The sequence below is a fragment of the Ambystoma mexicanum genome, chromosome 1q (genome assembly GCF_040938575.1).
Source record: "Ambystoma mexicanum isolate Mex_15411 chromosome 1q, UKY_AmexF1_1, whole genome shotgun sequence".
In the NCBI taxonomy this organism is placed as follows: domain Eukaryota; kingdom Metazoa; phylum Chordata; class Amphibia; order Caudata; family Ambystomatidae; genus Ambystoma; species Ambystoma mexicanum.
This window is the reverse complement of record NC_090922.1, coordinates 1,312,939,011-1,312,962,234: the sequence shown is the minus strand read 5'-3', so window position 1 is coordinate 1,312,962,234 and position 23,224 is coordinate 1,312,939,011. Positions and strand designations below refer to the sequence as shown.

General features: G+C 47.0%; 1 protein-coding gene across 1 annotated transcript in view; it reads right to left on the bottom strand.

Annotated features, from left to right (window-relative positions):
• LRP8 (LDL receptor related protein 8) overlaps positions 1-23,224 on the bottom strand; it is a 1,426,130-nt gene that overhangs the window by 374,814 nt on the left and 1,028,092 nt on the right. The window contains exon 5 of the mRNA XM_069642168.1: positions 12,703-13,071. Coding sequence (XP_069498269.1) covers positions 12,703-13,071 — 369 coding nt within the window. The remainder of the gene's footprint in view (positions 1-12,702; positions 13,072-23,224) is intronic.

Genomic DNA, 23,224 nt, shown 5'->3' with positions numbered 1-23,224 from the left:
GGCAGATTGAGAAAGTGGCTGTTGCAGTAGTCCAGCCTAGAGAGAACCAGAGCTCTGGAGACCGTGAGCTTCTGGGGGGAAGTAAGAAAGGGAAGAGTCCCTTTGAGGAGGTGCAGCTGGTAGTGGGACTTCTTGTCAATGTTTGAGATGTGAGGAGAGAAAGAGAGAGTGGAGTTGAAGATGACACCAGGAATGAGCGAGAGAGGAGAATAGGCTGAGGGGAGCCTGAAGGAAAGCTGGATGTCATCCGCATAACACTGTAAGTTGGAGGAGAAGGTAGAGATCAGGTGGGCCAAAGGGGACAAGTAGAGGTTCAAAAAGCAAGGTGAGAGGATAGAGCCCTAGAGAACAACACATGTAGAGAGAGGTGGCGGAGTGAAAGGGACCAAGTTGGACCTGGGAGGGGTGGTCCAAGAGGAAGAAGGTCAGCCAGTCCAGGGAATGATCCAGGAAGCCCAGGTTCTCACAGAGTCAAATGATCAGGATGCCGTGTCGAAAGCAGAGGAAAGTTCCAGGAGGATGAGGACAGAAGGAATGCTGGAATCAAGGTTAGAGATCAGAGCTTCAGGTGTTTAGGAGAGCAGTTACCGTGCCTCTGGCAGCTCTTAAACCAGACTGATGGTCATGGAGACAACCAACAGATTCTGTGTGGAGAGTAAACTGGCAGTTGGCCAGCTTTTCCAAGAGGTTGGGAGAGGGGAAAGTTCCAGTGGCAAAAGAATGATTACAGAAATAGGCCAAGGCTGGATCAAGGGTGTCAATGTGGTCCTTGATGGTTCTGGAGGAACATGCGAGCAACTGTTTCAACGAGACTTCCATAGATGGGACTTGTCTAGAAACCTCGTCAGTTGTTAGAGAGAAAGAGGAGAAAGGAGGAGGAGAGGGAGAGATGGCCAAAGGGGGCCGAGAGAGGAAGAGGGAGAGGAAGAGGAGATAGTGGATGTCCTGAGTTTTAGTGGAGAAGCGAGAGGCCAAAGTACAGAGGGCCTGTTGAGGGAACAGGAGAGGTAGAAACCGCAACAGGATTGGCCAGTTCCTTGCCGATTTTAGAGGCCGCAGAGATGCAGGTTTGAATGTGTGCCCTCTTCTTTATGAGTCTTATTGCTTCAACTGGCCTTGAGGTGCAACCAGTCTAGGTATGTCTTAGAGCGACCTGGCATGCTTTACCTTAATGTTATTATGTGTCTACACTGGTCTACATTGTGCAGCCAGTTGGACATGTTTTATTGTGGCATGGCATTTTTAATAGCAAAGCATTGATGTTCATGTGCACTGTGGGTGACTTGCATGTATTGGTTTGGTGTTACCCTACCCAACAATAGCAAACACTGTGGCTTTTTAGCCAATTTTTCTCAGAAAGTGTTTGTATATTGCATTAAAACACATATTTATATATTTCTCCTAGTGCAGTGTGTGGCATACCCCTTCAGCAACACGTTTGTGCGTATTGCGCAAGCGTGGTAAACTAGGCCGGCCCAGAGTGTGGCGCGACTCGTGATTTGTTGCCGAGTTGGGGGGAGATGGGCCCTCAGCATGGCATGCAGGGGGCCCCCGGATCTTGTGTTACGCCACTGGCACAGGACAAGGTAGGGGCGAGGTGAGGAACAGCTCGGACCCAAGAGGGGCGGCTGGGCAGAAGGGTAGAGGAGGGAAATACCTGCAAAAAAGGGCAGGTGGGCGGAGGAGGGCTCTATCCCAGTCGGTTAGTGAAGAAAGGGAAAGGTGCGGAACGGCCTCACACCTAGTAAGGTGATATGCAGAAGGCGTAGTATGGCCCCCGTGGTTCCTGATGAAGTAGTGGGAGAGGGCTTGGGGCGACCCCTCCGGCAGGATGTAGAGAACAGACTAGAGGGTGTAGTATGGCCCCTAGCACTGTTAAGCGCCGGGTGGAGGAGGGAACTCCTCGCCCAAGAAGAGAGGAACAGTCAGGGGTTGGCGCGACCCCAACGAGAAGCCGTTAATGGAGTGGCGGGACAGACGCCCCAGGTTCACCCGAGGAGGAGATCGCAACCCGAGGAGCGCTCGCAACACCAAGGGTATTTCACTTGGGAGGATGAATTGGAAGAGGAGAACAGTGTGCATTGGAGGGATGAGGAGCAAGAAGGGTTGCGGGGAGGGATAGGGTGATGTGGGGTTAACGCTTTGAAGGGGAAGCTAGGGTTGGGGAGCAGAAATGCAAGAGGACTGCAGGGAAATTGGCTGGGGAACTCTGCTGATATTTGTTGTCCCCACAGCAGGAGCCCGGTGAGAAAGGAGAGGAGGAGTGGAGGCCAGGATGCTGCGGCTAGGTGACGGCTGGGCAGAAAGAGGCGAGCAGGAATGAGAGTGGTCGGCAGCATGGGTCAGGTTGTGTACGAGGTGGAGGGCACACAGAGAGGGAGCTGGGGCACAAGGGACAGGTGGGGAGAGGGAGACTCTGATGGTGGGGGCCTTGGTGAGGGCAAGTGGAAGGAGTGTCTCCTCGGGGGAAGTGCAAACTGACAAGGTGGCAGAAGATAGAGGAGGGTGCAGGAAGGATAAAAGGATGCCTTATACGGGCATTATATTGATGGGGGTCACAAAAGAAAGAATATGGGCAGGTGGGTTTATGGATGTTTTAAACTCCTGTACAGGGAGGTGAGAGTGAAAGAAGGAGGAAGAGCGGAAGCTGGCCGCAAGACCAAAGGTGCCGGTCACTATTGACAGTTGGACGTCAGCATTCATTATATATGCGAGTGTGTATTGCGAGAAGTTTCCAGAGAGGAGTGTAGCGTTACTCAAATACATGGACGTAATAGGAAGGCGTTTATGAGCTTCGGGGGTTTCACATGGGTTTCACATGGGTGAGATATGATGAAGAATTTAGGGCAAGGATGGCGGAGGATAGCCAAGTGGTATGGGGAGAGATGGACATGGATCTATTGCTACAATGGGTGTCACCTACGCTTCCAGCACCAACGCTGCATACAGCTAGTGGTTTACCTGTGCCTTACCGGCCAAATTTATATAGATAAAGCTTTTCCTATGGACTGCACAATTTCATGTGCATTGTTTGAGCATTTTAGCTCCTTTCTTTTTATGAAGCAGTGTTACATTATTTGGATGATTGAGGAGTGCCATTGGCGGAGGATAAAACAGAGGGGCCAGCAGTGGTGTTGACCTTTTTAGGGATAGAGTTGGATTCGGTGGCCATGACCTTGCGCTTGCCGCACGACAAGGTGAGAAGGCTGGTAGGTTTACTTGAGAAGGCAATAGCGGCTCGCAAAATGACATTGGCAGATATGCAGAGGTTAGTGGGGCATCTCAATTTCACGTGTCGGCTTGTAGCCCCGGGGCACCCTTTCTGTAGAAACATAGCACGGACTATGGCGGGGCCTAAGTGCCCACATCACAGTGTGAGGTTGTCCGGAACGGTCAAAGAGGACTGCTGTATTTGGCTACGATTTCTGGAAGAGTTCAATGTGGTGTCCATGTGGCTGCAGGATGACCCAGTCTTGTGGGAAGTTCAAGTTTTTTCAGATGCCGCAGGCTTAGGAGGTTTTGGAGTGTTTTGGGGGGGGGGGTCCGTGGTGTGCCGAAAGGTGGCCTGAGCAGTGGCAGAGAGGAGGTAGAAGAATAGCCTTTTTGGAATTTTTCCTCTTGTTGGTGGCAATGGAGTTGTGGGTAGAGAGTTGATGAACAAGAAAGTAAATTTTGATATTGATAACGAGGCAGCGGTTAATGTGGTTAAAAGGCGGTCAGCAAGAGTGTGGCTAGATTAATGAGAGAATTTGTATTGCGATGTATGATGTGGAATGTGGTGTTTAGAGCAACGCATGTGCCAGGTAAGGAAAATGGCATCACTGATGCTGCCCTCGGCCACCTCCTCTCCCTCTCTCATCTCTGATTGCCTAACTGACATTCAAGATTGTTGTGCCGCCAAATGATCTTTGTCTGAATGCCAGGAAGTCGGAGATCCTCCTCATCGGCATACCTTCTCCATCCATTCCCCTCACTCTCTGGCTGGCCTCCTCCTACCCCCACCTGCGAGGCTAAGAACATCGAGGTCATTTTGACTCCACACTTTCCTTCTCCGCCCATATCTCTGATGTCTCTAAAAAGTCAAACTTCCTACTGCACTTCCTCAGAGGTACTCTGCCTTTCCTCTCCTTCCCCCAGAAGCTCACTGTCTCTCAAGCTCTGGTTCTCTTTAGGTTGGACTATTGTAACAGCCTGTTTCTAAATCTACCTGCCTCTATTCTCCGCCCTCTGCATCTAATCAAGAACAGGACTGCAAGACTTGTCCTTGGCCTCAAGCCCTGGGATTGTTTCTCTCCAGCTCTGAAATCTTTCCATTGGCTCCCAGTGGATGCAAGGATTAAATTCAAAACCCTCTGCATTGTCCACCAGGCTTTCTGGGGCCGAAGTCCAGAATACCTTCAGCTATCCCTCTGCAAATACCTCCCCTTGCAAGCTCGTCGCTCCTCTACCTCTAACTCCCTCAGGGTCAGTCGTTTTTGAAAGACATGAGCTGGGGGTAGATCTCTGTCTTCGGCTGGGGCCTCCCTCTGGACCAGCCTCCCTGCCACTCTATAACTTGAGGAGAACCATCTCCGGTTCCGGAAGCACCTGAAGACCTTCCTTTTTGCTTCTGTCCCTCCCCCCTTTTGTCTTCCTGCCTTATCAGACCTACCCTGTCTGCTCACTTAAACCCAGCACTTGCCACTTGCTGACTGCACTACCACTGTTTGTTGCCTTTATCATTTATTTATTATTATTTATCTGTTTCTCCCTGGCAGCTTGGAAACAAAGCACTATCCTTAGTGGAGGATTCACTTGCCCCAGCGTCTAGGACCACATACAAGAGGGCATGGTTGGAATTTATAGAGGGGGGGGCAGGCAGCTGGAAGGGTATGGAGGACATGGAGGAGAGAAGGGATGATGTGGTTAACTTTATACTGGAGTCCATGGACAAGGGCTGGTCGAGGGCAACGATATCGGGGAAACTGGTGGGCATTGCATTTTACAAGAAATGGTTTTGGGGCTTTCAGCCCAGTGGCGGGGAGATGGCAGGTAGGATGTTGGAAGGGTGGGCAAGGGCGAACAGGAGGGGCAAGGATAGCAGGAGACCGGTTTTAGCGGCCACGTTAGTGAGGTTGTGCAACGCTTTAAGGAGGGTGTGCTGGTAATCATGGGAGAGGATCAATACAGTTAAAGTCCCCAGGGTATTCGAGTTCTGTCTCCTTCCCCATTCATGTTATCACATCACAAGCAAAACCAATTTATGTATTTAAAGTACAATGAGCCCGCATCTGTATCTTTACAACAGACGCGAGGCTTTCACTCTACAAAAGTGATAATCAAGCCTCTATCGACATAACAGGCTGTGCAATCGCAATAATCAAGTCCCAAATGTAACAACGGATTTAGCATTTCGCTAATGAGAACTACATAATAACCCATGACAAATCAATGGGGGTATCTAGCACCCATTGCTAACTAAGTTAATTTGTCAATTTGATAACCTGCTAATTTGTTAACTTGTTAATTTGGGAACTCATAATACCAAAAAGCAATAGAAAGAATTTGTGGGCAAGGAATGAATGAGGACTATGAGCCCCCAGTTCAGGGAACTATTAAAGATATTTCTTGGACATAACAGTAAAAATAACAATATCCTGTCTTGACGATATCATGTTACTTGCGGGCAAATGCTAAAAGTAACACGAAGGTGTAACTAAACAGAGAAGTGGATATGAAAGTCTACCACGTATACAGGATGAACTACCTCTGATTTATCAGGGTAAGTGTCACCTTAACTACTGTGTACTATGTGACATTGAGCAAGAGTTGTAAAACCCATGCATAGATAGCTTGCGTATGGGTAATTGTATTGTAATTGTATTGTAGGGTTCCATCTACACATCCGAAAATACCGAAGCTTAAGTAAGAAAAATAGGGATATTTAGAATAGTATATCCAGTAGTCATGACAATATAAGTCCAGTCCCCTGATGCACATGCATTTTTCCAGGCAACACGATACATCAAGAACACATCCCGACTTTGTGGAGGATGCCCACACCAGCTAAAGCAATTAGACGACAGCAACTAAATGAACTGTTTTGTAGAATGGGATAAATGCCCACATGTGATTTTATAATAGGTCCTGAAGAAAACGGCAAATAGAGAATCCCGCTGAAACCGGTCGACACTGGCTGGATTAAGTTGCCATTCCAACCTAGCAGACGCAACGATTTCGGGTGTATCTGACATATAGGACATAAAGAGATTTTTAACAATTCTAGTGGAATATTTCCACGAGACGGTGGGTGTTCCATCGTATTTTAGGATAAGACACACAAAAGGCCAGCAACACTATTAAAATCAACGGATGACTGACCCCAGTGTGCAGTCTTTGTAGCATAGGAATGTATTGAGCCAGGCTAGGGTGAGTGCTATTTATTCTCCCCTTTTTCCCTTCTTCCCCGGTTAGTCAATACACCAGCGTCAGACTAGGGAGATCACAACAGAAGGGACAGTTTGTCTTCTGGATAGGGACATTAAGCTAGCAATAAGGACTCAAGAGTCAGGTTTAATAATTTTAATAAATAACATAATTGGTTCTGCTTGTGATACAATCATGGGAGAGGGACATGTTTTCAACCTGTTTCACTTGGTGGGGGTGCTGGTGGGGGAGAAGAGGGGAAGGAGGTCTACGGTGGGGAGATGTTCATTTATTGGAATTAGGTGTGGATATAAGGATCAGCAGATCAAAGACTGATCAGAAAGGAAAGGCCTGTTGGATGCTAATGGATAGAGGTAGTAAGGACTTGTGTCCAGTGAGGACAGGATTATCTTGGTGGGAGACATGTAGGGGAAGAGAGAGGTTGGTTTTCAGCACGAGGACGGGTCGGCAGTGATGGCAGTTCAAGTTCTGGGCTCATGAGGAGGGCCTTTGTTGGCCTTGGGGGAAAGAGCGGAGGATTTTGGAACTCATTCTTTCAGGATGGGGGTGGAAGGAAGCAGAATAGGTCTATCAGAGGATGAGGTCAAGAGTTTGGGGCACTGAAAATCGGGAAAGTACAAGGGGTACATCAGAGAGTTTGGGAAAGGGGCCGGTTAGGACTGAAACAAAAGCAGGAGGAGGGAGGGTTGGCACTGCTGGAGAGAGACCCATAAGGAGTGGTGAGTTGCCACAGATATGGATTTGTGGACATTCAATTGTAAAATGGGCAGGGAAGGATGCAGCACAAAGGATTTTTGGGACACAATTGGGTTGCAGCTACAACACTGCCTTGTTGAGGTGGTCGGGTGGCTTAGGTGGGACCAATTGCTGCCCATGTTAGTGGGTTTGAGGGAGCGCCATGGGGTTCTGATGGCAATCATTCTGCAGGCAGGGGAGAATGACCTAGTTAGAGATACAGGGGTATCATTGTTGATGAAGATGAAAATGGACCTTAGTTGTTTAGGGGAGATATGGCCCTAGGTGGGGCTGATTTGGACCAAGTTATTGCCAGGACAGTATGGAGGGGTGCAGTGAACGAAAGGGGCAGTGGAAAGGGCAAGAAAGAAGATTAACAGGGAGATGGCAACATTTTGTGGATCTTTGGGGGTGCAAGTGCTGGAGCACCAGGAAATAACTTATGAGGACGTTTCAGTGTTTCGGGAGGATGGAGTGCATCTCTCGTTATTTGGGAATATGTACTAAATGGGGATGTTAGGTTGGTGGTGGAGGACATTGTAAAGAGATGGAAGTAGAGGAAAACCTGGGGTAGGAGGGGGTTGGGGCAGAAAGAACACCTCAGGGGAAGGTTTTTATGGTGCCGGAGACATGGCCCTTTGACGGAGGGGTGGGGGACGCACAATGGGGTACTAGCATAGTAAAGGAGGGGGTGTTGCTGTTTGCACGAACGAGCTACCCCGGGCTACAAAGAGCGGGAAGCGGTATTGAAGGAGGGGCGTGACCTCGGGGAGAAGGCGGGAAAAAGCAAGGATGACGGTTGAGAGGAATTTAAGGGGATGAGAGGGAGCAAGGGATAGGAAGAGAGGGATTTTAAATGGTTTATTTATTTAATTATTTGGTAATTTGTTACAATGGATATGTTGGTCTGTAAGGCCAGGGAGCCAGGTTAGCAGTCTTTGTGAGCTGTGGCCTATCACATTAAAGTGACCTTTTCCACTTCAAAGCGAGTCTGGGTATTTTTGTGCAGCAAGCCCAAAAGGTGTCTTGAAGCTGCAACTGTCACACGGACAAGGATCTTGAAAGTGAAAATGGGTGTGTCGGGCGTAGTGTTACCTATAAGTGGCATACCAGCCACCTTTAGTCAATCAAAAAAATTCAATCCTCTAAAATTACAGAAAATACGGAACTGACTCACAGACATAGGTGTCTGTCACCGAACACACCACTCAATTTGCATGAATTTCCAACGAAATATGGGTTACAAAAGATTACAAAAAAAAGATCTGTGTTAGAGTTTTAAAGTATTTTTAATCTTCTAAAATATACCTTCATTGGTTATTACATGTGCTTTCTCCCTAATAAATAGCATTAGAGTCTTATCTGGGGCCCTGGCCACGTGCATGAGGAATACCGGATATGCCTTGGTTTGCATGGCTCAGATGGCATGTTGGATTACGGATGACTGCTTGGGCATGACAGATGAACAGGGGTGAAGTGAACACTTTCTCAGCACTACAGACATCATATATGTAGCTGTATGATGCATAAGGGGGAATCCAGGATATAACCAATTGGAGTGCCCTCGCTAATGCCCCACAGTGTGGCAGGCACAGGTGCAACACATGGGAGGGCACATCTGCTGACCTAGTGCATGGCCTCCACAAGTGCAACACCTGGCCATGGGACATGACACAGCCCAGAGTGTGCAAGTGCAGCACCTGGCTATGGGACATGGAATTGTTTGTTTATTAATTTATAGCGTGCGCCAGACCCGTAGGTAGCAGGGCACGGAAACAAGAATACTTTAAGCTTACATAGTTACAAAGGTTACATAGTCACATAGATTCAGGTCAATACAGTAGTACAGCATGTAATACATATGCAGTTACAAGTAGGGATCCAAGGCTTAAACAGCTGGGTCCAGTCTGGGTTACAAAGTACTAGGAGTACCGGGTAATGCTGGAGCTACAGATCGTTTTCTTTGAGCCACTTGATCGTATTTAATCTGAAGGGTGGGTAGGATTGGTCAGTCCCCAAGGTAGGCGGGAGGGATGTTCCACAGTTGGGCCGCTTTGACGGGGAAGCTGTTCCCTCCGATAGTGGTCTTTTTGAAGGGAGGAACTGTTAAGCGGTTTGTATAGGCTTCTCTGGTGGGTCTGGGTGTGGCTCTTCTTTTGAACTTCAGTTAGCTCAGTGCTGAATTGTTGAGGCATTTGAATGTTAGGGAAGCAGGTTTACGTTTGAGTTTGTCAATAGTTGAGAGCCAGTTAGATTGCCTTCTGATCGTTGATATGTGTTCTCTTTTGGGCATTCCTAGGGCTGCTCTCAGGGCGTTATTTTGCAGTATTTGAATTTTCCTAATAATGTATTTATTAGATCCCAGGTAGAGGGCGTTGCAGTAGTCCAGTTTGGACAGCACATGTGCTCTTGCCAACGTGGTACAACCGATTGTGGAGAGGTATGGTTTCGCCGATCTAATCAGCTTGCAAGTATAGGCTGTGGATGATGCCATGGCGTTCACTTGTTTGGCCAGGGTAAGGCTGGAGTCGAGGTAAAAACCTAGTGTTTTTAGCTCCTTAGCAACTTTGATTGTATGGCCATCTGTAATAAAGGATGTGTAGTCCTGGCTGAGTTTCTTAATGGTAGTTGTGGTCCCCAGAATGATGTGTTCCATTTTGTCATCATTCAGGCATAGACCGTGAAGTGCCATCCATGCCTGGATGATGAGGTACAGCCTATTCACCAAGGCCAAATCCTGTTTGTAATCCCCGGAAAGTGGGATGAGAATATGGGTGACATCTGCATAGTTATTGTAGGTGACACCTAGAAGGTCCAGATCATCAAACGGGCTTAGTAAAGATGTTATACATGGTGGGGGGGGTGCAAGATCCCTGGGGTACACCACACAAGATGGGAGCGGGGTCAGCAGCTGCTGAGGTGGAGAAGACCCTCATAGTGCTCCCACTTAAAAAGTATTTGATCCATGCAATGGCTTGGGACGAGAAATGTGCTGCTGACTCTAAGTGGTTATAGAGTACTTTATGGTCCACCAGGTCGAACGCTGCTGAGAGATCCAGGAGGAGAAGTATGGTAGTGTTTCCCTGGTCGCTGAGCTCGTCAACCTGGGCCTTAAGATCAATAAGTGCTGTTTCAGTACGGTGCTGTGGTCTGAGGCCCGATTGCCGGGTGCCAAGGAGTTGGTGCAGCTCTAGGAAATTCTGAATATGTAAATAGGCCACTCTGTCTAATATCTTTAGTAGGAATGGCACCGTAGTGATTGGCCTATAATTTTTTGTAGGTATAGCCAGATCAAGTGATTGCTTCTTAAGGAGGGGGGAGGACCCAAGATTCCTTAAGGTTGCTCGGTATGGTCCCTGAAGTAAATGAGGCATTGATAAGTTTAGAGATAAATGGAGATAAATCTCTTGCTGCATCTTTTATTATTTGGGCAGGGCTATTATCACCTCGACAATTTGATGGTTTGAGTGTTAGTATTAATTTTTTCAACCTCCAGTGTGGAGACTTTAGTGAAATTGAATCGCTGTTCGGGTTTGGCAGTGGTTTGTGGTTTGTCGGTTTGGGCAGTAGTAGATGGTATGTTTAGTTTTTTCTTATCGATTTTAACTTGGAGAGTGGCCATTTTGTCACTAAGTGCCTTCTGAATGTTAGAGCACCACGTTTTATTTTTGACACAGTTGTCAGGTACCGGGATGGGGTTCTCCATTTCTTTTAGTATTGTAAAGTGCTCCTTAGTGCCTGATTTCGCTTGCATTATTCTGTTGTCAACACTTTCCTTTCTCTCTCAGTTTTGTATTTTGTAGAGGTATTGATAAGGATAGTTTTATTCGCCTCTGAAGGAGAGAGTCTCTAGGTAGATTCACACTTACGTTTTCTTTCCTTAAAGATTTTAGGTATGGGGTAAACCAAGCATTTAGGTGTGCTCTAGGTTTACTGTTTCTCATTTTTAATGGGGTAATAGTGCCCAAGGCATTGGCCATGACTGTTAAATTCAATGACGAGGATAGGTGTGTCTAGTGTGTCTGGCAGCGAGTTTAAGGTGGGGAGAATTAGTGGTAATAGTCTGTCTGTAGTTCTATTCTTTTTGTTCCTTGTTAGTGTAGGGTGTGCTAATAGGTTATTTTGTGACAAGAGGATTTTAGCATCTATGGAGAAAGCTATAAAAGCGTGGTCTGTCCATGCCTGTGGAGTGATGGAGATTATAGTAGTGTTGCAATTATAGTCTGCCAACCAGTCAAGAGTTCGGCCTTTCTCGTGGGTAGGGTGAGTCACTTTTTGGGTAAAGCCGAGCTCAGAGTATATTAGCTATGCTTGTAGCTTGTACATCTTTATGATCATTGAAGTCCAAGTTCATGTCTCCTGGTAACAGGGCATGTGATTTTTAAGTTATCCGAAAGGATCGTGGATTGTCCTCTTCGAAGGAGCCGATGGGGCCTGGTGGCCTATAGATAAGGTGTATGGTGATAGTTTGTGAAATAGATGTGAGAATCTTGACAGTTAAGGATTCGCAACATTTGGCTTGCAGGGGTGTAGCTATTGTTATTGACAAGTTAGTTTTCGCTATGAAAGCTATGCTTCCTCCCTGGGAGTTAGTTCTGTCTTCTCGAAAGATCATGTAATTGGTAGGTACAGCAAGCATCAAGGCAGGGCCAGAGTGTGCAAGTGCAGCACCTGACCATGTGACATGACATTGGCCAGAGTGTAGAAGTGCAACACCTGGCCATGGGACATGACATTGGTCTAAGTGTGCAAGTGCAACACCTGGCCATGGGACATGACATTGGCCTAAGTGTGCAAGTGCAACACTTGGCCATGGAACATGACATTGGCCTAAGTGTGCAAGTGCAACACCTGGCCATGGGACATGACATTGGCCAGAGTGTAGAAGTGCAACACCTGGCCATGGGACATGACATTGGCCAGAGTGTAGAAGTGCAACACCTGGCCATGGGACATGACATTGGCCAGAGTGTGGCTAACATGACTTGGGCAGGTATTGCGGGAGCATCCTATTTTGGATTAGACCAAGCGAAGAATAGATTATCAGTATTTCTTAACTAACACCCAGTGGGTGAAGTGTACCGAAAACAGTAGTGGAGGCATGGTCTCGGCAGGAGAGCGGGTAGGCGAATGCATAGTGCAACATGTGACAAGGTGATGTGGCCGGGGGCACTGCAATAGTTTAAGTGACTAAATAACGAAGGCTCCTCTTACAACTTTATACTTGCACAGGGACATGAATCGTCAAATCCTCTGTATGTAATGGTGAATATGGTCGTAAAAAGTAGAGGAATGGTAAACACACAAAAATAAAAGTAGTGGACCACCACTCTGGACCGTTCCCGCTCCCTTCGATCACCGAGTCACTCAATGAAACAGGTGGTGCCGAGGGAACTGGGCCCTATGTATACACATCTGGTCTCAGAAGCGTGGATTTTTAGATCTCTGCGTTTTGACCTGCTCTCGACAACTAGATGCGCCCTACTAAATCACAGGGCACAAGGCAGTTGTTCTATAAGTAATACATTTGTCACTACTCACGGCAATCCGCTTCGTCCGTCTTGTCTTTGCAGTCCTCGTCGCCGTCACACTTCCAGTTCAGGTGGATGCACTGTCCGTTGCCGCACTTGAACTCCTGGGCCGCGCATGTCTGCACGGCCTGGGGTCTCAGTTTATGGCCACACTGCTCTACGGACTCGTCCGATTGGTCCACACAGTCCGGCTGGTTGTCGCAGATCCAGTGTGGTGGGATGCAGACATTATGGTCACATTGGAAGTCATTGGGGCTGCAGGTGTGTGGGGAGCACTTCCTTTCATCACTGCGGTCCCCACAGTCGTCATCGCCGTCGCACACAAAGTTAATGGCAATGCAGGTCTTGTTGCTACACTGGAACTCATTGGCAGAGCACCCTACAAAGTGAACAAGAGCAACGTTAGCAAGCACACAGGCAATTATGCCAAAAGCATCAGAGTCTTAAGTCTGGACGTGCACAATGTTTCTGAGAGAAAATGCTCAAAATTAATTAGCTTCAGTTGTTGTTCATCAGTCCTTTTAAAAATAGATATATGTAAGACCTATACCCCCAAGTGCTATTAAAAGTTATTAGCACCTGGGACATGTACCATATCCAATCAGGTTGCTCAGAACGTGTCCTGAACCTCACAGTATAAGCCTGCATTCTGAACAAGCTGACAGTTGCTTGCATTCGGCCCGCCATTTTCCCTCCCTCTGTTGTCCCCATTTCTGTCATCCCACCCCTCGCATCCTTAGTACCTGAAGAGTTTGCAACACCGCACCAGCGCCCCTCTTATGTACACCGGCCACCATGGAAATGGAAGTGGGGCTCCAATCGGAACCTTGTTTGTGTTCCCATCCACGGCGGCCATGTTAGTTTCGTTTTTCTTTGAATCAGAGGGTCGCATGCTCTTCAGGACCCACTGTTTTGTGGAAATAAATTGCCATTAGCACCCCGGGATGTAAACCCCATCAGTTGATGAAAGCAGCGTGACTAGAGAAAACAAGACATCTTGACGGCGAGGCTGTTGGATTTTCTATGGTTAGAATCAACTGTTTGGTAGGATCAGGGCGTTTCCCCCACCGCTAACATCACGCAAAATGTGTACCTTTTTATTCATAGAGCCTTCATTAGTCCCCTGAAATTGTCGAAATCAAAATCTGGTGCAGATGACAAGAGCTGGTCCTGTGGGGGCGCCCCTGCTTCCTATGATTGTCCCTATGCATTCAGGTTTTGGAAAGAGGTGTGGAGATTTCTTCAATTCATTTGTGCCGTCAGTTTCTGAATGTTTTCCTGGGTAGTCTTGCCGTCAATAACGTTAATTTACAGGAATCTGCTAAACTCTACGATCCCTTTATTGCTCTCGCCCTAAAGCCTATCACTGGCAACTGGAAACATTTGCAAAATGTCTCCATTAGAGGATGGTGGAACAACATTTGCCATGTGCAGAGAATGGAACATTGTATGGCTATCTACCTTAATGCTATACCCAAATATAATGCTAAAAGGACTCATTTTATTCGCTGTCTGGATCACTTCAGTATGACTTCCCATGGTTCTTGAGCTGTCCATTATTGCACACTCCGTTTTTATTGCATCACCTCTTCTTCTTTAATTGGATGGTATGTTTCTTTATCTTATGTCTTAATTCAACTGCATAATTTATAATGTTATATGCACCCTCCCTTCCCTTCATTCCCATTGTTCTTCATGTCTGTCCCCTTATCTGTCTTCCTTGTTTGTCTATTATTCATGAATTTGTCTTTGTTTTATGCAGATTCAGTAGCATATGGTGGTGCTCGTCATATGGTTGGTGCTTGTAAGCCGGTAAAATAGCTCAGCGGGTTGAGCGCTCACAACTGCGATCGACGTGTAATCTGCAGGTCGCAGGTTCGAATCCTGGCCAGGCCAACTCAGCCTTTCATCCTTCAGAGGTCGATAAATGAGTACCAACTTCAGTTGGGATGATAAATGTATGCACATAAGTTCTCTGTAAAGTGCTTTGGCTTAAGGTGCTATATAAATAACAAAATCAATCCCATTAATCATTTTCATTCGCCGCTTGTCTTTCTCAGCATTGTTGACTGTTTTGCTTAATTGCTTTCATTTACACTTTGAAACTGTTTGTTTATATGTTTATCTGCATTGTTACTATCATTCTGTTCTTTCTGAGATTTTATAATCTCAATAAAGTTTATCAAACTAAAAAATAAAATAGAATTGTAGTAGCAGTATTAGAGCCATCAACCTAATGGCCACTTTCAGCATACATTGTTCAAAATAAGACTGTTTCACTTGTCTTACTGAGCAAATGGCAGTTTCCAAAACTAGAAATATTGTACAAATGATGTTCTGATATCATTCCAAGACTGACCGTCTGTTACACTCTAATTGTAGCCTTTTAGAATACCCCAATGATGAAGCGAAGTGGACTAATAGCACTAATGTGGGTTACTGGCGGTTTGCATTAAACTGAAGCACATTTGCGGCCACAGGACTGACCACAGACCTTTACATTTGTCATCTGTCATTGATAAAGGAGTTGCACGCTTCTGGCTTGCAGCCTAACATTAAAGTGATTTTAACTAAGAGCTTTATATTCACACTCGGATAGCTTCAGGATTTGGGTAGAACGATTACATCGATGCAACGTTGTCCTTCGCGTTTCTGAGTTCATGAGCCTTGCAGAATTTTAAAAGACAAGGGACTGAGCTGGGAAGAATGTACAGACATCCCTTGAGATTTATACATAAAAGATGACACGTTACATAGCCCAAGGTGGTTGAAACTTCATTAAAGATACACTGAGGTCAGCAAAAATTATAGAGGAGGGGTTAATACTGGGTGTACTAATCTACACATAGTAAAAGAGTACACGTTTTTGATAAAGGAACCAGGAGCTGATGTGATAGTCCCAGTGCTGAACAATGCGATCAAAAGAGGAAATCCAGAGTGAACACTACACCCAATATCTCCTCCTCATTCTAACTTAATGCTACATTTCATGTGTTCTGGTCAGAGATGCTAAATATGCTGGCACCTGTTATCCTTGTAGCTAATGCCCAAAAGAGTGACCATGTTAGAAAACAATACCTTGACATTGTTGGAAGGAACACCACAGCCCAACCAATCTTTGGTAATTAGGCGTCATGGCTGCCACTTTTTGAGAGGTTTCGCCCGATGTTCCAACCGCAAACAAAAAGGAGTGGAGCTTGTTGGCAAGTACAACAAAAATAAAGGAAGGACAAATCTGGTTCTCGAGAAACAAAAGACTTGATTGAATTCATTCTGAGAATGTAGACATGTGTGAATGCTTCAAGAGCACCACAAAGCTCCAAGCGAGACACACCTACTGAAGCAGAGAGCCTCACAATTTTGGAGCCGCGATCCAGAGAGGGATTACTTCAAGCACATGGACGCCACAGACACAACTGCTTGACTTCTAGTTGCAGAATGCATGGTTATAGGAATTGTATTGGGAGGAACCAAAGGAGCTTCTCGGGTCTGCAAAGGTTTTGCTGCAATCCTAGAGCAGAGAAGCACAGCTCTTTCCACTGGCAGTTTGCAGGATGGGCTCCAGAATTACTGTAACAGAAAGTGGTCTGGTCCTGCACACCTGTGCCAGTGTATGGGTGCCTCAGCAGGACATGTCTCTGCAGAAAAAAGAGGGGCGTTACATACTGGGGCAGAGGAAGAAGAAGCAGGTGCCAAGCCTGCAGTATTAGGGAGTCCAGACCTGGGGTCTTGAGTGCCGGAAGGGTTCCATGTGCTTTGTGGTAGTGATACTTGGGTGTATGTTTTAGCACCTTGGGAATTCCCAAGGTATCTCAGAGGACCCTGCTAGGACAACTGGGGAGCCCCTGCTCTGAGGGGGGTACGGGAGTGGTATGTGATAGGTTCATGAGCTCTGAGCGGGTTCACCAAGGTTAAGTAGGATGAATGCAGCTGTAGAAAGTGTAACGCAACAGCAGAAGTGCACAGATTCCATTTTAGGGTAACCTGTACCATATGCTCTCTGAAGGGGCGATGGCATGCTCCAAATATGAAAGAGGAGGCAGGGGTGCAGAGAGTTAACGCCTCCTGCAAGGGTGGACTGGGAAGCAAGGGTGGCCCCAGAAATGTTTCTCAAAGATGTTCCATTTTATACTGCACCTGCAAACCCAACCCGCCAAGGAGAGTTTGGAAGACAGCGGGTTCACGGACAGGACAATTGAAAAAAATGGGTATATGCACAGATTAAAAATGTGTTGAAAACAACACATGGATGTGGGGGGATCAGGAGAGGTGGGAGGAGGGGAAGGAGAGAGAGTGCAGAAAACTGGGGTACCCCCACAAAAAGAGGTCCATCGGGAAATTTCCAGAGTTGCCTGTAGGCCTGTTCCCTACTGATCTCCTGCATGATACACTACTGTAGCCTTTGTACTAAGATTGGCATCACAACCCCAGGCAGAGCTTTCCCAACTGTGGCTGCACGACGGCAATACAAGAACATTTGTGAAATACACTATCATACACACACACACAACTACAGAGTGAGCGAAGGGGTGACAAAAAATGGGAACAAACCAATAATAATAATATTGTCTGCTTATATAGCACTTCATTCCAGACTCCTCAAGCTTCTAAGCGCTGTGATAACAGGTGTTATTCTTACCTCATTTTGAATGGTACATGATTAATCAAACTCAGAAAGATGAAAGGTTAAGTTGGCCCTGTCGCAAGATATGTACGTTGTGACGTGCAGGCTGCTCTAATGTTAGAGCCCAACACTCTACCAGTGCAGCTGTACACCCGTGGCCATGCAATTTGTGAAGTATAGCCTGTCGCTAACCATTTGTCGCAGCCGCAAGCATTGACAGAGGATGACACTACCTGATCGGGTGCACATACTACAAATCATCTGAATTTTTAGGTACGTATAAACGCAGCACTCTGCTGGACACTGTTCGCAAGCATGACTACCCGCACACATCAGAACACAGCAACGACCATGATAAAATCGGTTGCGCTGGTCACCTAATTGTTCCGCCTACTTACACCAGACTACGCCTCTACAGCTCTGGAATCAGTATGCAGCAAAGGCCTACAACAAATTTGGGCACGCTAGACACGTAGCGAGTCTCTAGCACTCACCCCATCTCCTGACCCCTCTCAGCACCCACCCACATGCCTGACCGTGTGGGTTGCTTTCTACCGGAGCTAGGCCAGCCCTGCTAAGCCCTATTGCGGCCAAATGGACACACTCATTCTAATCCTACTCCGAGATCTCCAAACTCTGCACTTCGCTCCCTGAGGGCGTACCCACCACTAGCGCATTGAGACTATAAGAATGGTAAAAAGCGCTATATAAATGAGGACTACAATATAATACAGTAGTGATAAATGGTTCGTAATTTGGTGCAGGTACAATAACTTGAGTATAAAAGGGTGTCCCGATCTGAAAAAGCTGAAGAAAAAAAAAATATATGGATATGAATTTGGAAAAATAAGGGTGGATTGGCTTGATAAATGTCACTAGAGCATGAGATAGGAGCAATGGTGGGCATCATTTGAGAATTTCTTAAGCGTAAGAAGTCTTCTCCTAGCTGCCCATGTGAGGATTCGAGGTACCCGATAGTTTGCCCACCAGTTTGGCGACAGGCAGTGGTGGGTATTCTCCGAGAGTGGCTTCTCAAAGGAGTCAAACAGAAAGGGCACATGCATCACGACCCTAAACACCATGCATCTTGCAATAACCCCCTGATCACGCCTGCTTCAAGGCCTGAGCAGAAGCACTAACGGTTTAACATAAGTAATTCCAGAAATAAACTGTTATCTTAGGACAAAGGCAATTGGTATGTGACTAACGGGCACAGAAAACTAGAAAGTGTGTCGTCTTGGTGGAAAAGTGCACACTCACTGCTGCTGCCTGTGCCTTCACTCCGGGGGAAATCCTTGATTGAGTTCTGCATAATATTCTCGCTTTCTCTTGAGTGTTGTTGTTTGATTATCCATGCCGTGGCTGCCTGATCTTGCGTGGAGGCCCACTTGTCCAAAGGTCTGTGTGCTGTGTTAGGTCTGGGGATAAGAAGGGGTTGAGGTTTTGAATATCTTGCTTGGGTGTGGATGCATGGAGTGGTTAGGGTAGTGTTGTTTGTGGGTAGGAACGAATTGTTTGATAGACCAGAGTCTGTAGGTTGCAGTATATGCTCAGGTGGCCACTTAAGAGGTCGCGATTTGCAACAGACAACCAAGTAGGTGTGTAGCTAATAAGGGCATGCACATCCTTTGAGAAGGCTGTGTGCATGTGGGCTGGAGCTTGCGTGTGGCTTGGATAAGGCTGTGTGCATGTGTGCTGGAGCTTGCGTGTGGCTTGGATAGGGCTGTGTGCATGTGGGCTGGAGCTTGCGTGTGGCTTGGATAAGGCTGTGTGCATGTGTGCTGGAGCTTGCGTGTGGCTTGGATAAGGCTGTGTGCATGTGTGCTGGAGCTTGCGTGTGGCTTGGATAAGGCTGTGTGCATGTGTGCTGGAGCTTGCGTGTGGCTTGGATAAGGCTGTGTGCATGTGTGCTGGAGCTTGCGTGTGGCTTGGATAAGGCTGTGTGCATGTGTGCTGGAGCTTGCGTGTGGCTTGGATAAGGCTGTGTGCATGTGTGCTGGAGCTTGCGTGTGGCTTGGATAGGGCTGTGTGCATGTGGGCTGGAGCTTGCGTGTGGCTTGGATAAGGCTGTGTGCATGTGTGCTGGAGCTTGCGTGTGGCTTGGATAAGGCTGTGTGCATGTGTGCTGGAGCTTGCGTGTGGCTTGGATAGGGCTGTGTGCATGTGTGCTGGAGCTTGCGTGTGGCTTGGATGGGGTTTTTGACATTCGTGGTGCTGATCAAAGCTGAATTGTAGATGGTTCTAAATGAGGTGTTGGGTAGGTACTAGCCGATTTGTACTAAAAGGTTCCCCGACAGGCCGCTTTCACTGAACGGTGGCCTGTCGGGGAACTGCGCATGCGGAAGAGGGGACAGACTGAGGTAAGGAGGGGGTTTCGGAAGGGGTAGGGCTGCGAGGATGCATGCGGTGCCTGTGTGTGTGTGTATGTTATGAGGAGTGGGGGAAGGTCAGGGTTGGTGGGGGTTTTCCCCACCCGTTACCTCACTAGGTCTGGAGGAAGAGAGGAGGGAACAATGTTGCAGGTGTGTCCCCCACAGTAGTGGGATCCTAGTAGGAACATTGTTGTTGGTCTTTCTTCCCTGGTTCATTCCCTACTTACACTTCTCCTGCTCCCCCTCTACCCTAATTTCTGTTACTGCACTTCATGATCTGCATTGTCTCAAGACCTAGTAAGAACGTTATGGTTCGTCTTCTTCCCTGTTGCTCCCCAACCCACACTTCCCATCCTCCCCCTCTCCCCTGCATTCTTGTTAGAGCACTTGCACGATCCGAATGTCTCAAGATCTAGTAGGAACATTATTGTTTTTTTTTTTCTTCCCTGTACCTCCCCCTCCCTTGTCTTGATGTGCCTTGAAACAAAATGTTGCTGTATAGGCGCATTATAAATACCCCATAAATAAAATAAAATAGGGAAGGGGAGGCTAAAAAGTAAAAGATGCCTGGGCTTCGATGAAATCTACCTGTGGGGAAACATTATAGATCCATTGAGTGCGTTTGTTTAGTACATTGTGTTTTTAGCCTAGGTTTGTGAATGTTGGTTGGCTAGTGACCTGATACATTGGGTGTGTTACCATGTGTAGGAGTGGCCATAATTGAAAAGGTCCAACCACCCTCCCTCAAACAGTGTGCAATTGATGTGGGTGCCCCTATTGTGCTTCAAACCCATGCCACCATGTGACAGCAAATGCGTTATGTGTGGGTGTGGCTGTTTTTGAGGTTTGGTGGTGTGCCTTGTGCCCACAGTGTGAAACAGTGCTTTGCTTGGCTGTCTTTGATTAAGTTGATAGCAACTGGTCTGGTGGTTATGGGAGAGCCTCGGGTAGACGGTAGTGAAAAGCCTAGGTCCTATGATCCTGCCATCCATGCACATGGCTTTGGGCCCTTAAGGAATGTGTGGTGTCTGGGTGTGTGAGTTTGGTAGTGAAGTCAAACAAAACTTCATAAATACTTAATCGGTATTCCCCACTAGCAAACCTATGGAAACTAATGTTGCCAGATTTATTTTAGATTTTCTTTTCGCAAAAATATACATGTTGGGTTGGGGGATAGGTATATAGAAAGGAAAGGGGGAGTGTAGGTGAGCAGGAAGCGGTAGAGATTCGATATATGGGTATTCAGTATAAAGGATTTGATATAAACACTGTATACCCAGTAAAATGCGATTCAAACACATTTCATATAGCCGCAACATGTGTGGGAATTGGGTGTGGCTTTCTGGTGTGTTTGACATGAGGATGTATGTGGGGAATTGGACAATGTACAGTGCTATCGGGTTAAACATGTCCCCCTTGCTGTTACCCTAGTGGGTAAAAAATGGTGGAGGATACTAAGGGACATGACATGCATGCCATCGCGTGGCTGAAGGGGGCCTGTTGAACAAGTACCACCAAATGCATGGGGTACCAGCTTCAAACCAGAGAGACATGTACAGGTTTCACTGACCACCAAAGTAGCCACCCGCTGGTAGAGCTTCCCATGTAAGGTGGTGGAAAGTCCAACACAACCAGGCTCAACCAGGCTCAATTAGTCATTACCTGGTCAATTAGTGATGTCTGCAAGTTATAGCGTCGAATTCCATAGCGCTACACAAGGAACCACACAGTGTTCCATGGTGTCCTTTGAACTCTGTAGTTTTAGAATTTTAAAATGTGAAATAGATAACTCTACCTACCTTGTAATTGAGTACCCACCAGAGGAGGCACACTCTGAGAGCTGAATCTTTGCCAGTGGCTGGTGCCACACATTGGAACAACCCACCCTTTCTTGCTCACAAGATGAGTGCCAACCAGGATTAAGGAGACAACGAAACATGTTGCTTTTGACAGGCCACTCTTTTCTGCCGTGGCTAGGTCACACCATGATACACGGCGATGGACTTTCTAGATGCCCAGTGCTACCCTCCGCCCCTAGTTCCCCGCCTAGATGCTGAAGCCAGCTAGACCTCCTGCTGCCATAAAACTCATTCTCTCCCTGCACTTCCTCCTCATTGTCTAGTTACCTCCATAGTTGCATCTCTGCACACCTCTATGTTGTTGTATTCTTGGGCTTTGCCTTTTGTTGCATTTTGCTTATAAGAAATGCACCAAGGCTGTGAATGACCAGTTTCTCCTTTCTCTTCTTCACTCTCCCCTTTCTTGGCTCCTAATACAGCGCCTTCAAGAAATTTGCATCGCAGTATGCAACATACAAATTAACAATAACATTACAAAACAAACATTGGCAATGTCAACAGTTTTGGCTTTTGTGTAGGTACAGAAAAGGCATTTTCCATTCACTGCCGTAAAGGTATTAACTGGCCATCGATGGTAGGAGGTGCAAAATGGCGCGAGAACCTGGGCATATAATAGCAGTGCATAAATACCTAACACAAGTCAAAACTGTTGGCTTTGCCAATTATTTTTAGTTTTGGTGAATTTCTATTGCCAAAGCCATAGTTACAGAAGAGAAAGAGGGAAGGAGCGTTCTTAACTGAGAATATCCGGTTAGCATAGCAACCGGTAATGCCAAGGCATGAAAACGAAAACTCAAAGTTTCTTTTTCCAAACTTCTCTGCCATACAACCCAATGAGGAGTTCCCAAGCAATATTTACACCAATCAGCAGCTTTGTAAAAAAACAAGTTGGGTGCGGCCTTTCCATTTTCCAGCGGCACAGTGATTTGTAAGGTTGCAATATTGGACTATGCTGGGCTAGTTAGAGTACAATTGGGCTATTATGGGCTACGTTTGACAGCAGATCTGTTGTTTTATCCCCCCCTTTATTTTCCCCCCACCACCCACCTCCCTCACGGCCACTACCTCTAGCCCTCCCTAGCCGTACTCTAATGCAATCGTTTCGGCAGCGCCACCCAGTAGCCCAAGCTAAAAACCTGCGTAGTTGTAGTTCTTTTTATAGAATAGTCGGGAGAACACCTATCTCTAGTTTCAGTTCCCGACGCAGGGAGCGCAGCAGAATGACGGTAAATTGGCAGGACGGACGGCTGTTTACCCCTGCGGTACACAGTGCGCGCGGGTGGCCAACTGCAGTCGGCGACAGCAACGCAGAGAGAGAGCAAGTGCTTCACCCACTCGTCGCACAGCCTCCCGCGGCGCTCAGTTGGAGAACGCGGCTGTTTGCTAATTGGGAAGACTCCAGCAGGCACCATTTCTACTGAATGCCCAGAATGGCGGAGCACTGCGCCATATTGCTCCTGGAGCACTACAGCAGCATTGCAGGGCAGGAAAAAACCTGCAGTACTCTTAGCAGCTACTCCATTAACCCCGGTGTCTGCTCCCACGCATTAATTGATAGGAAGATGCCCGTGGATTTGTCTGACACAGAGCAACAGGACCATTGCCACCAAAGCGGCGGAAAGAAGGATTTATAGTGAACACTAATTGCATACGACGCAGCGTGCCAACAGTTCATGC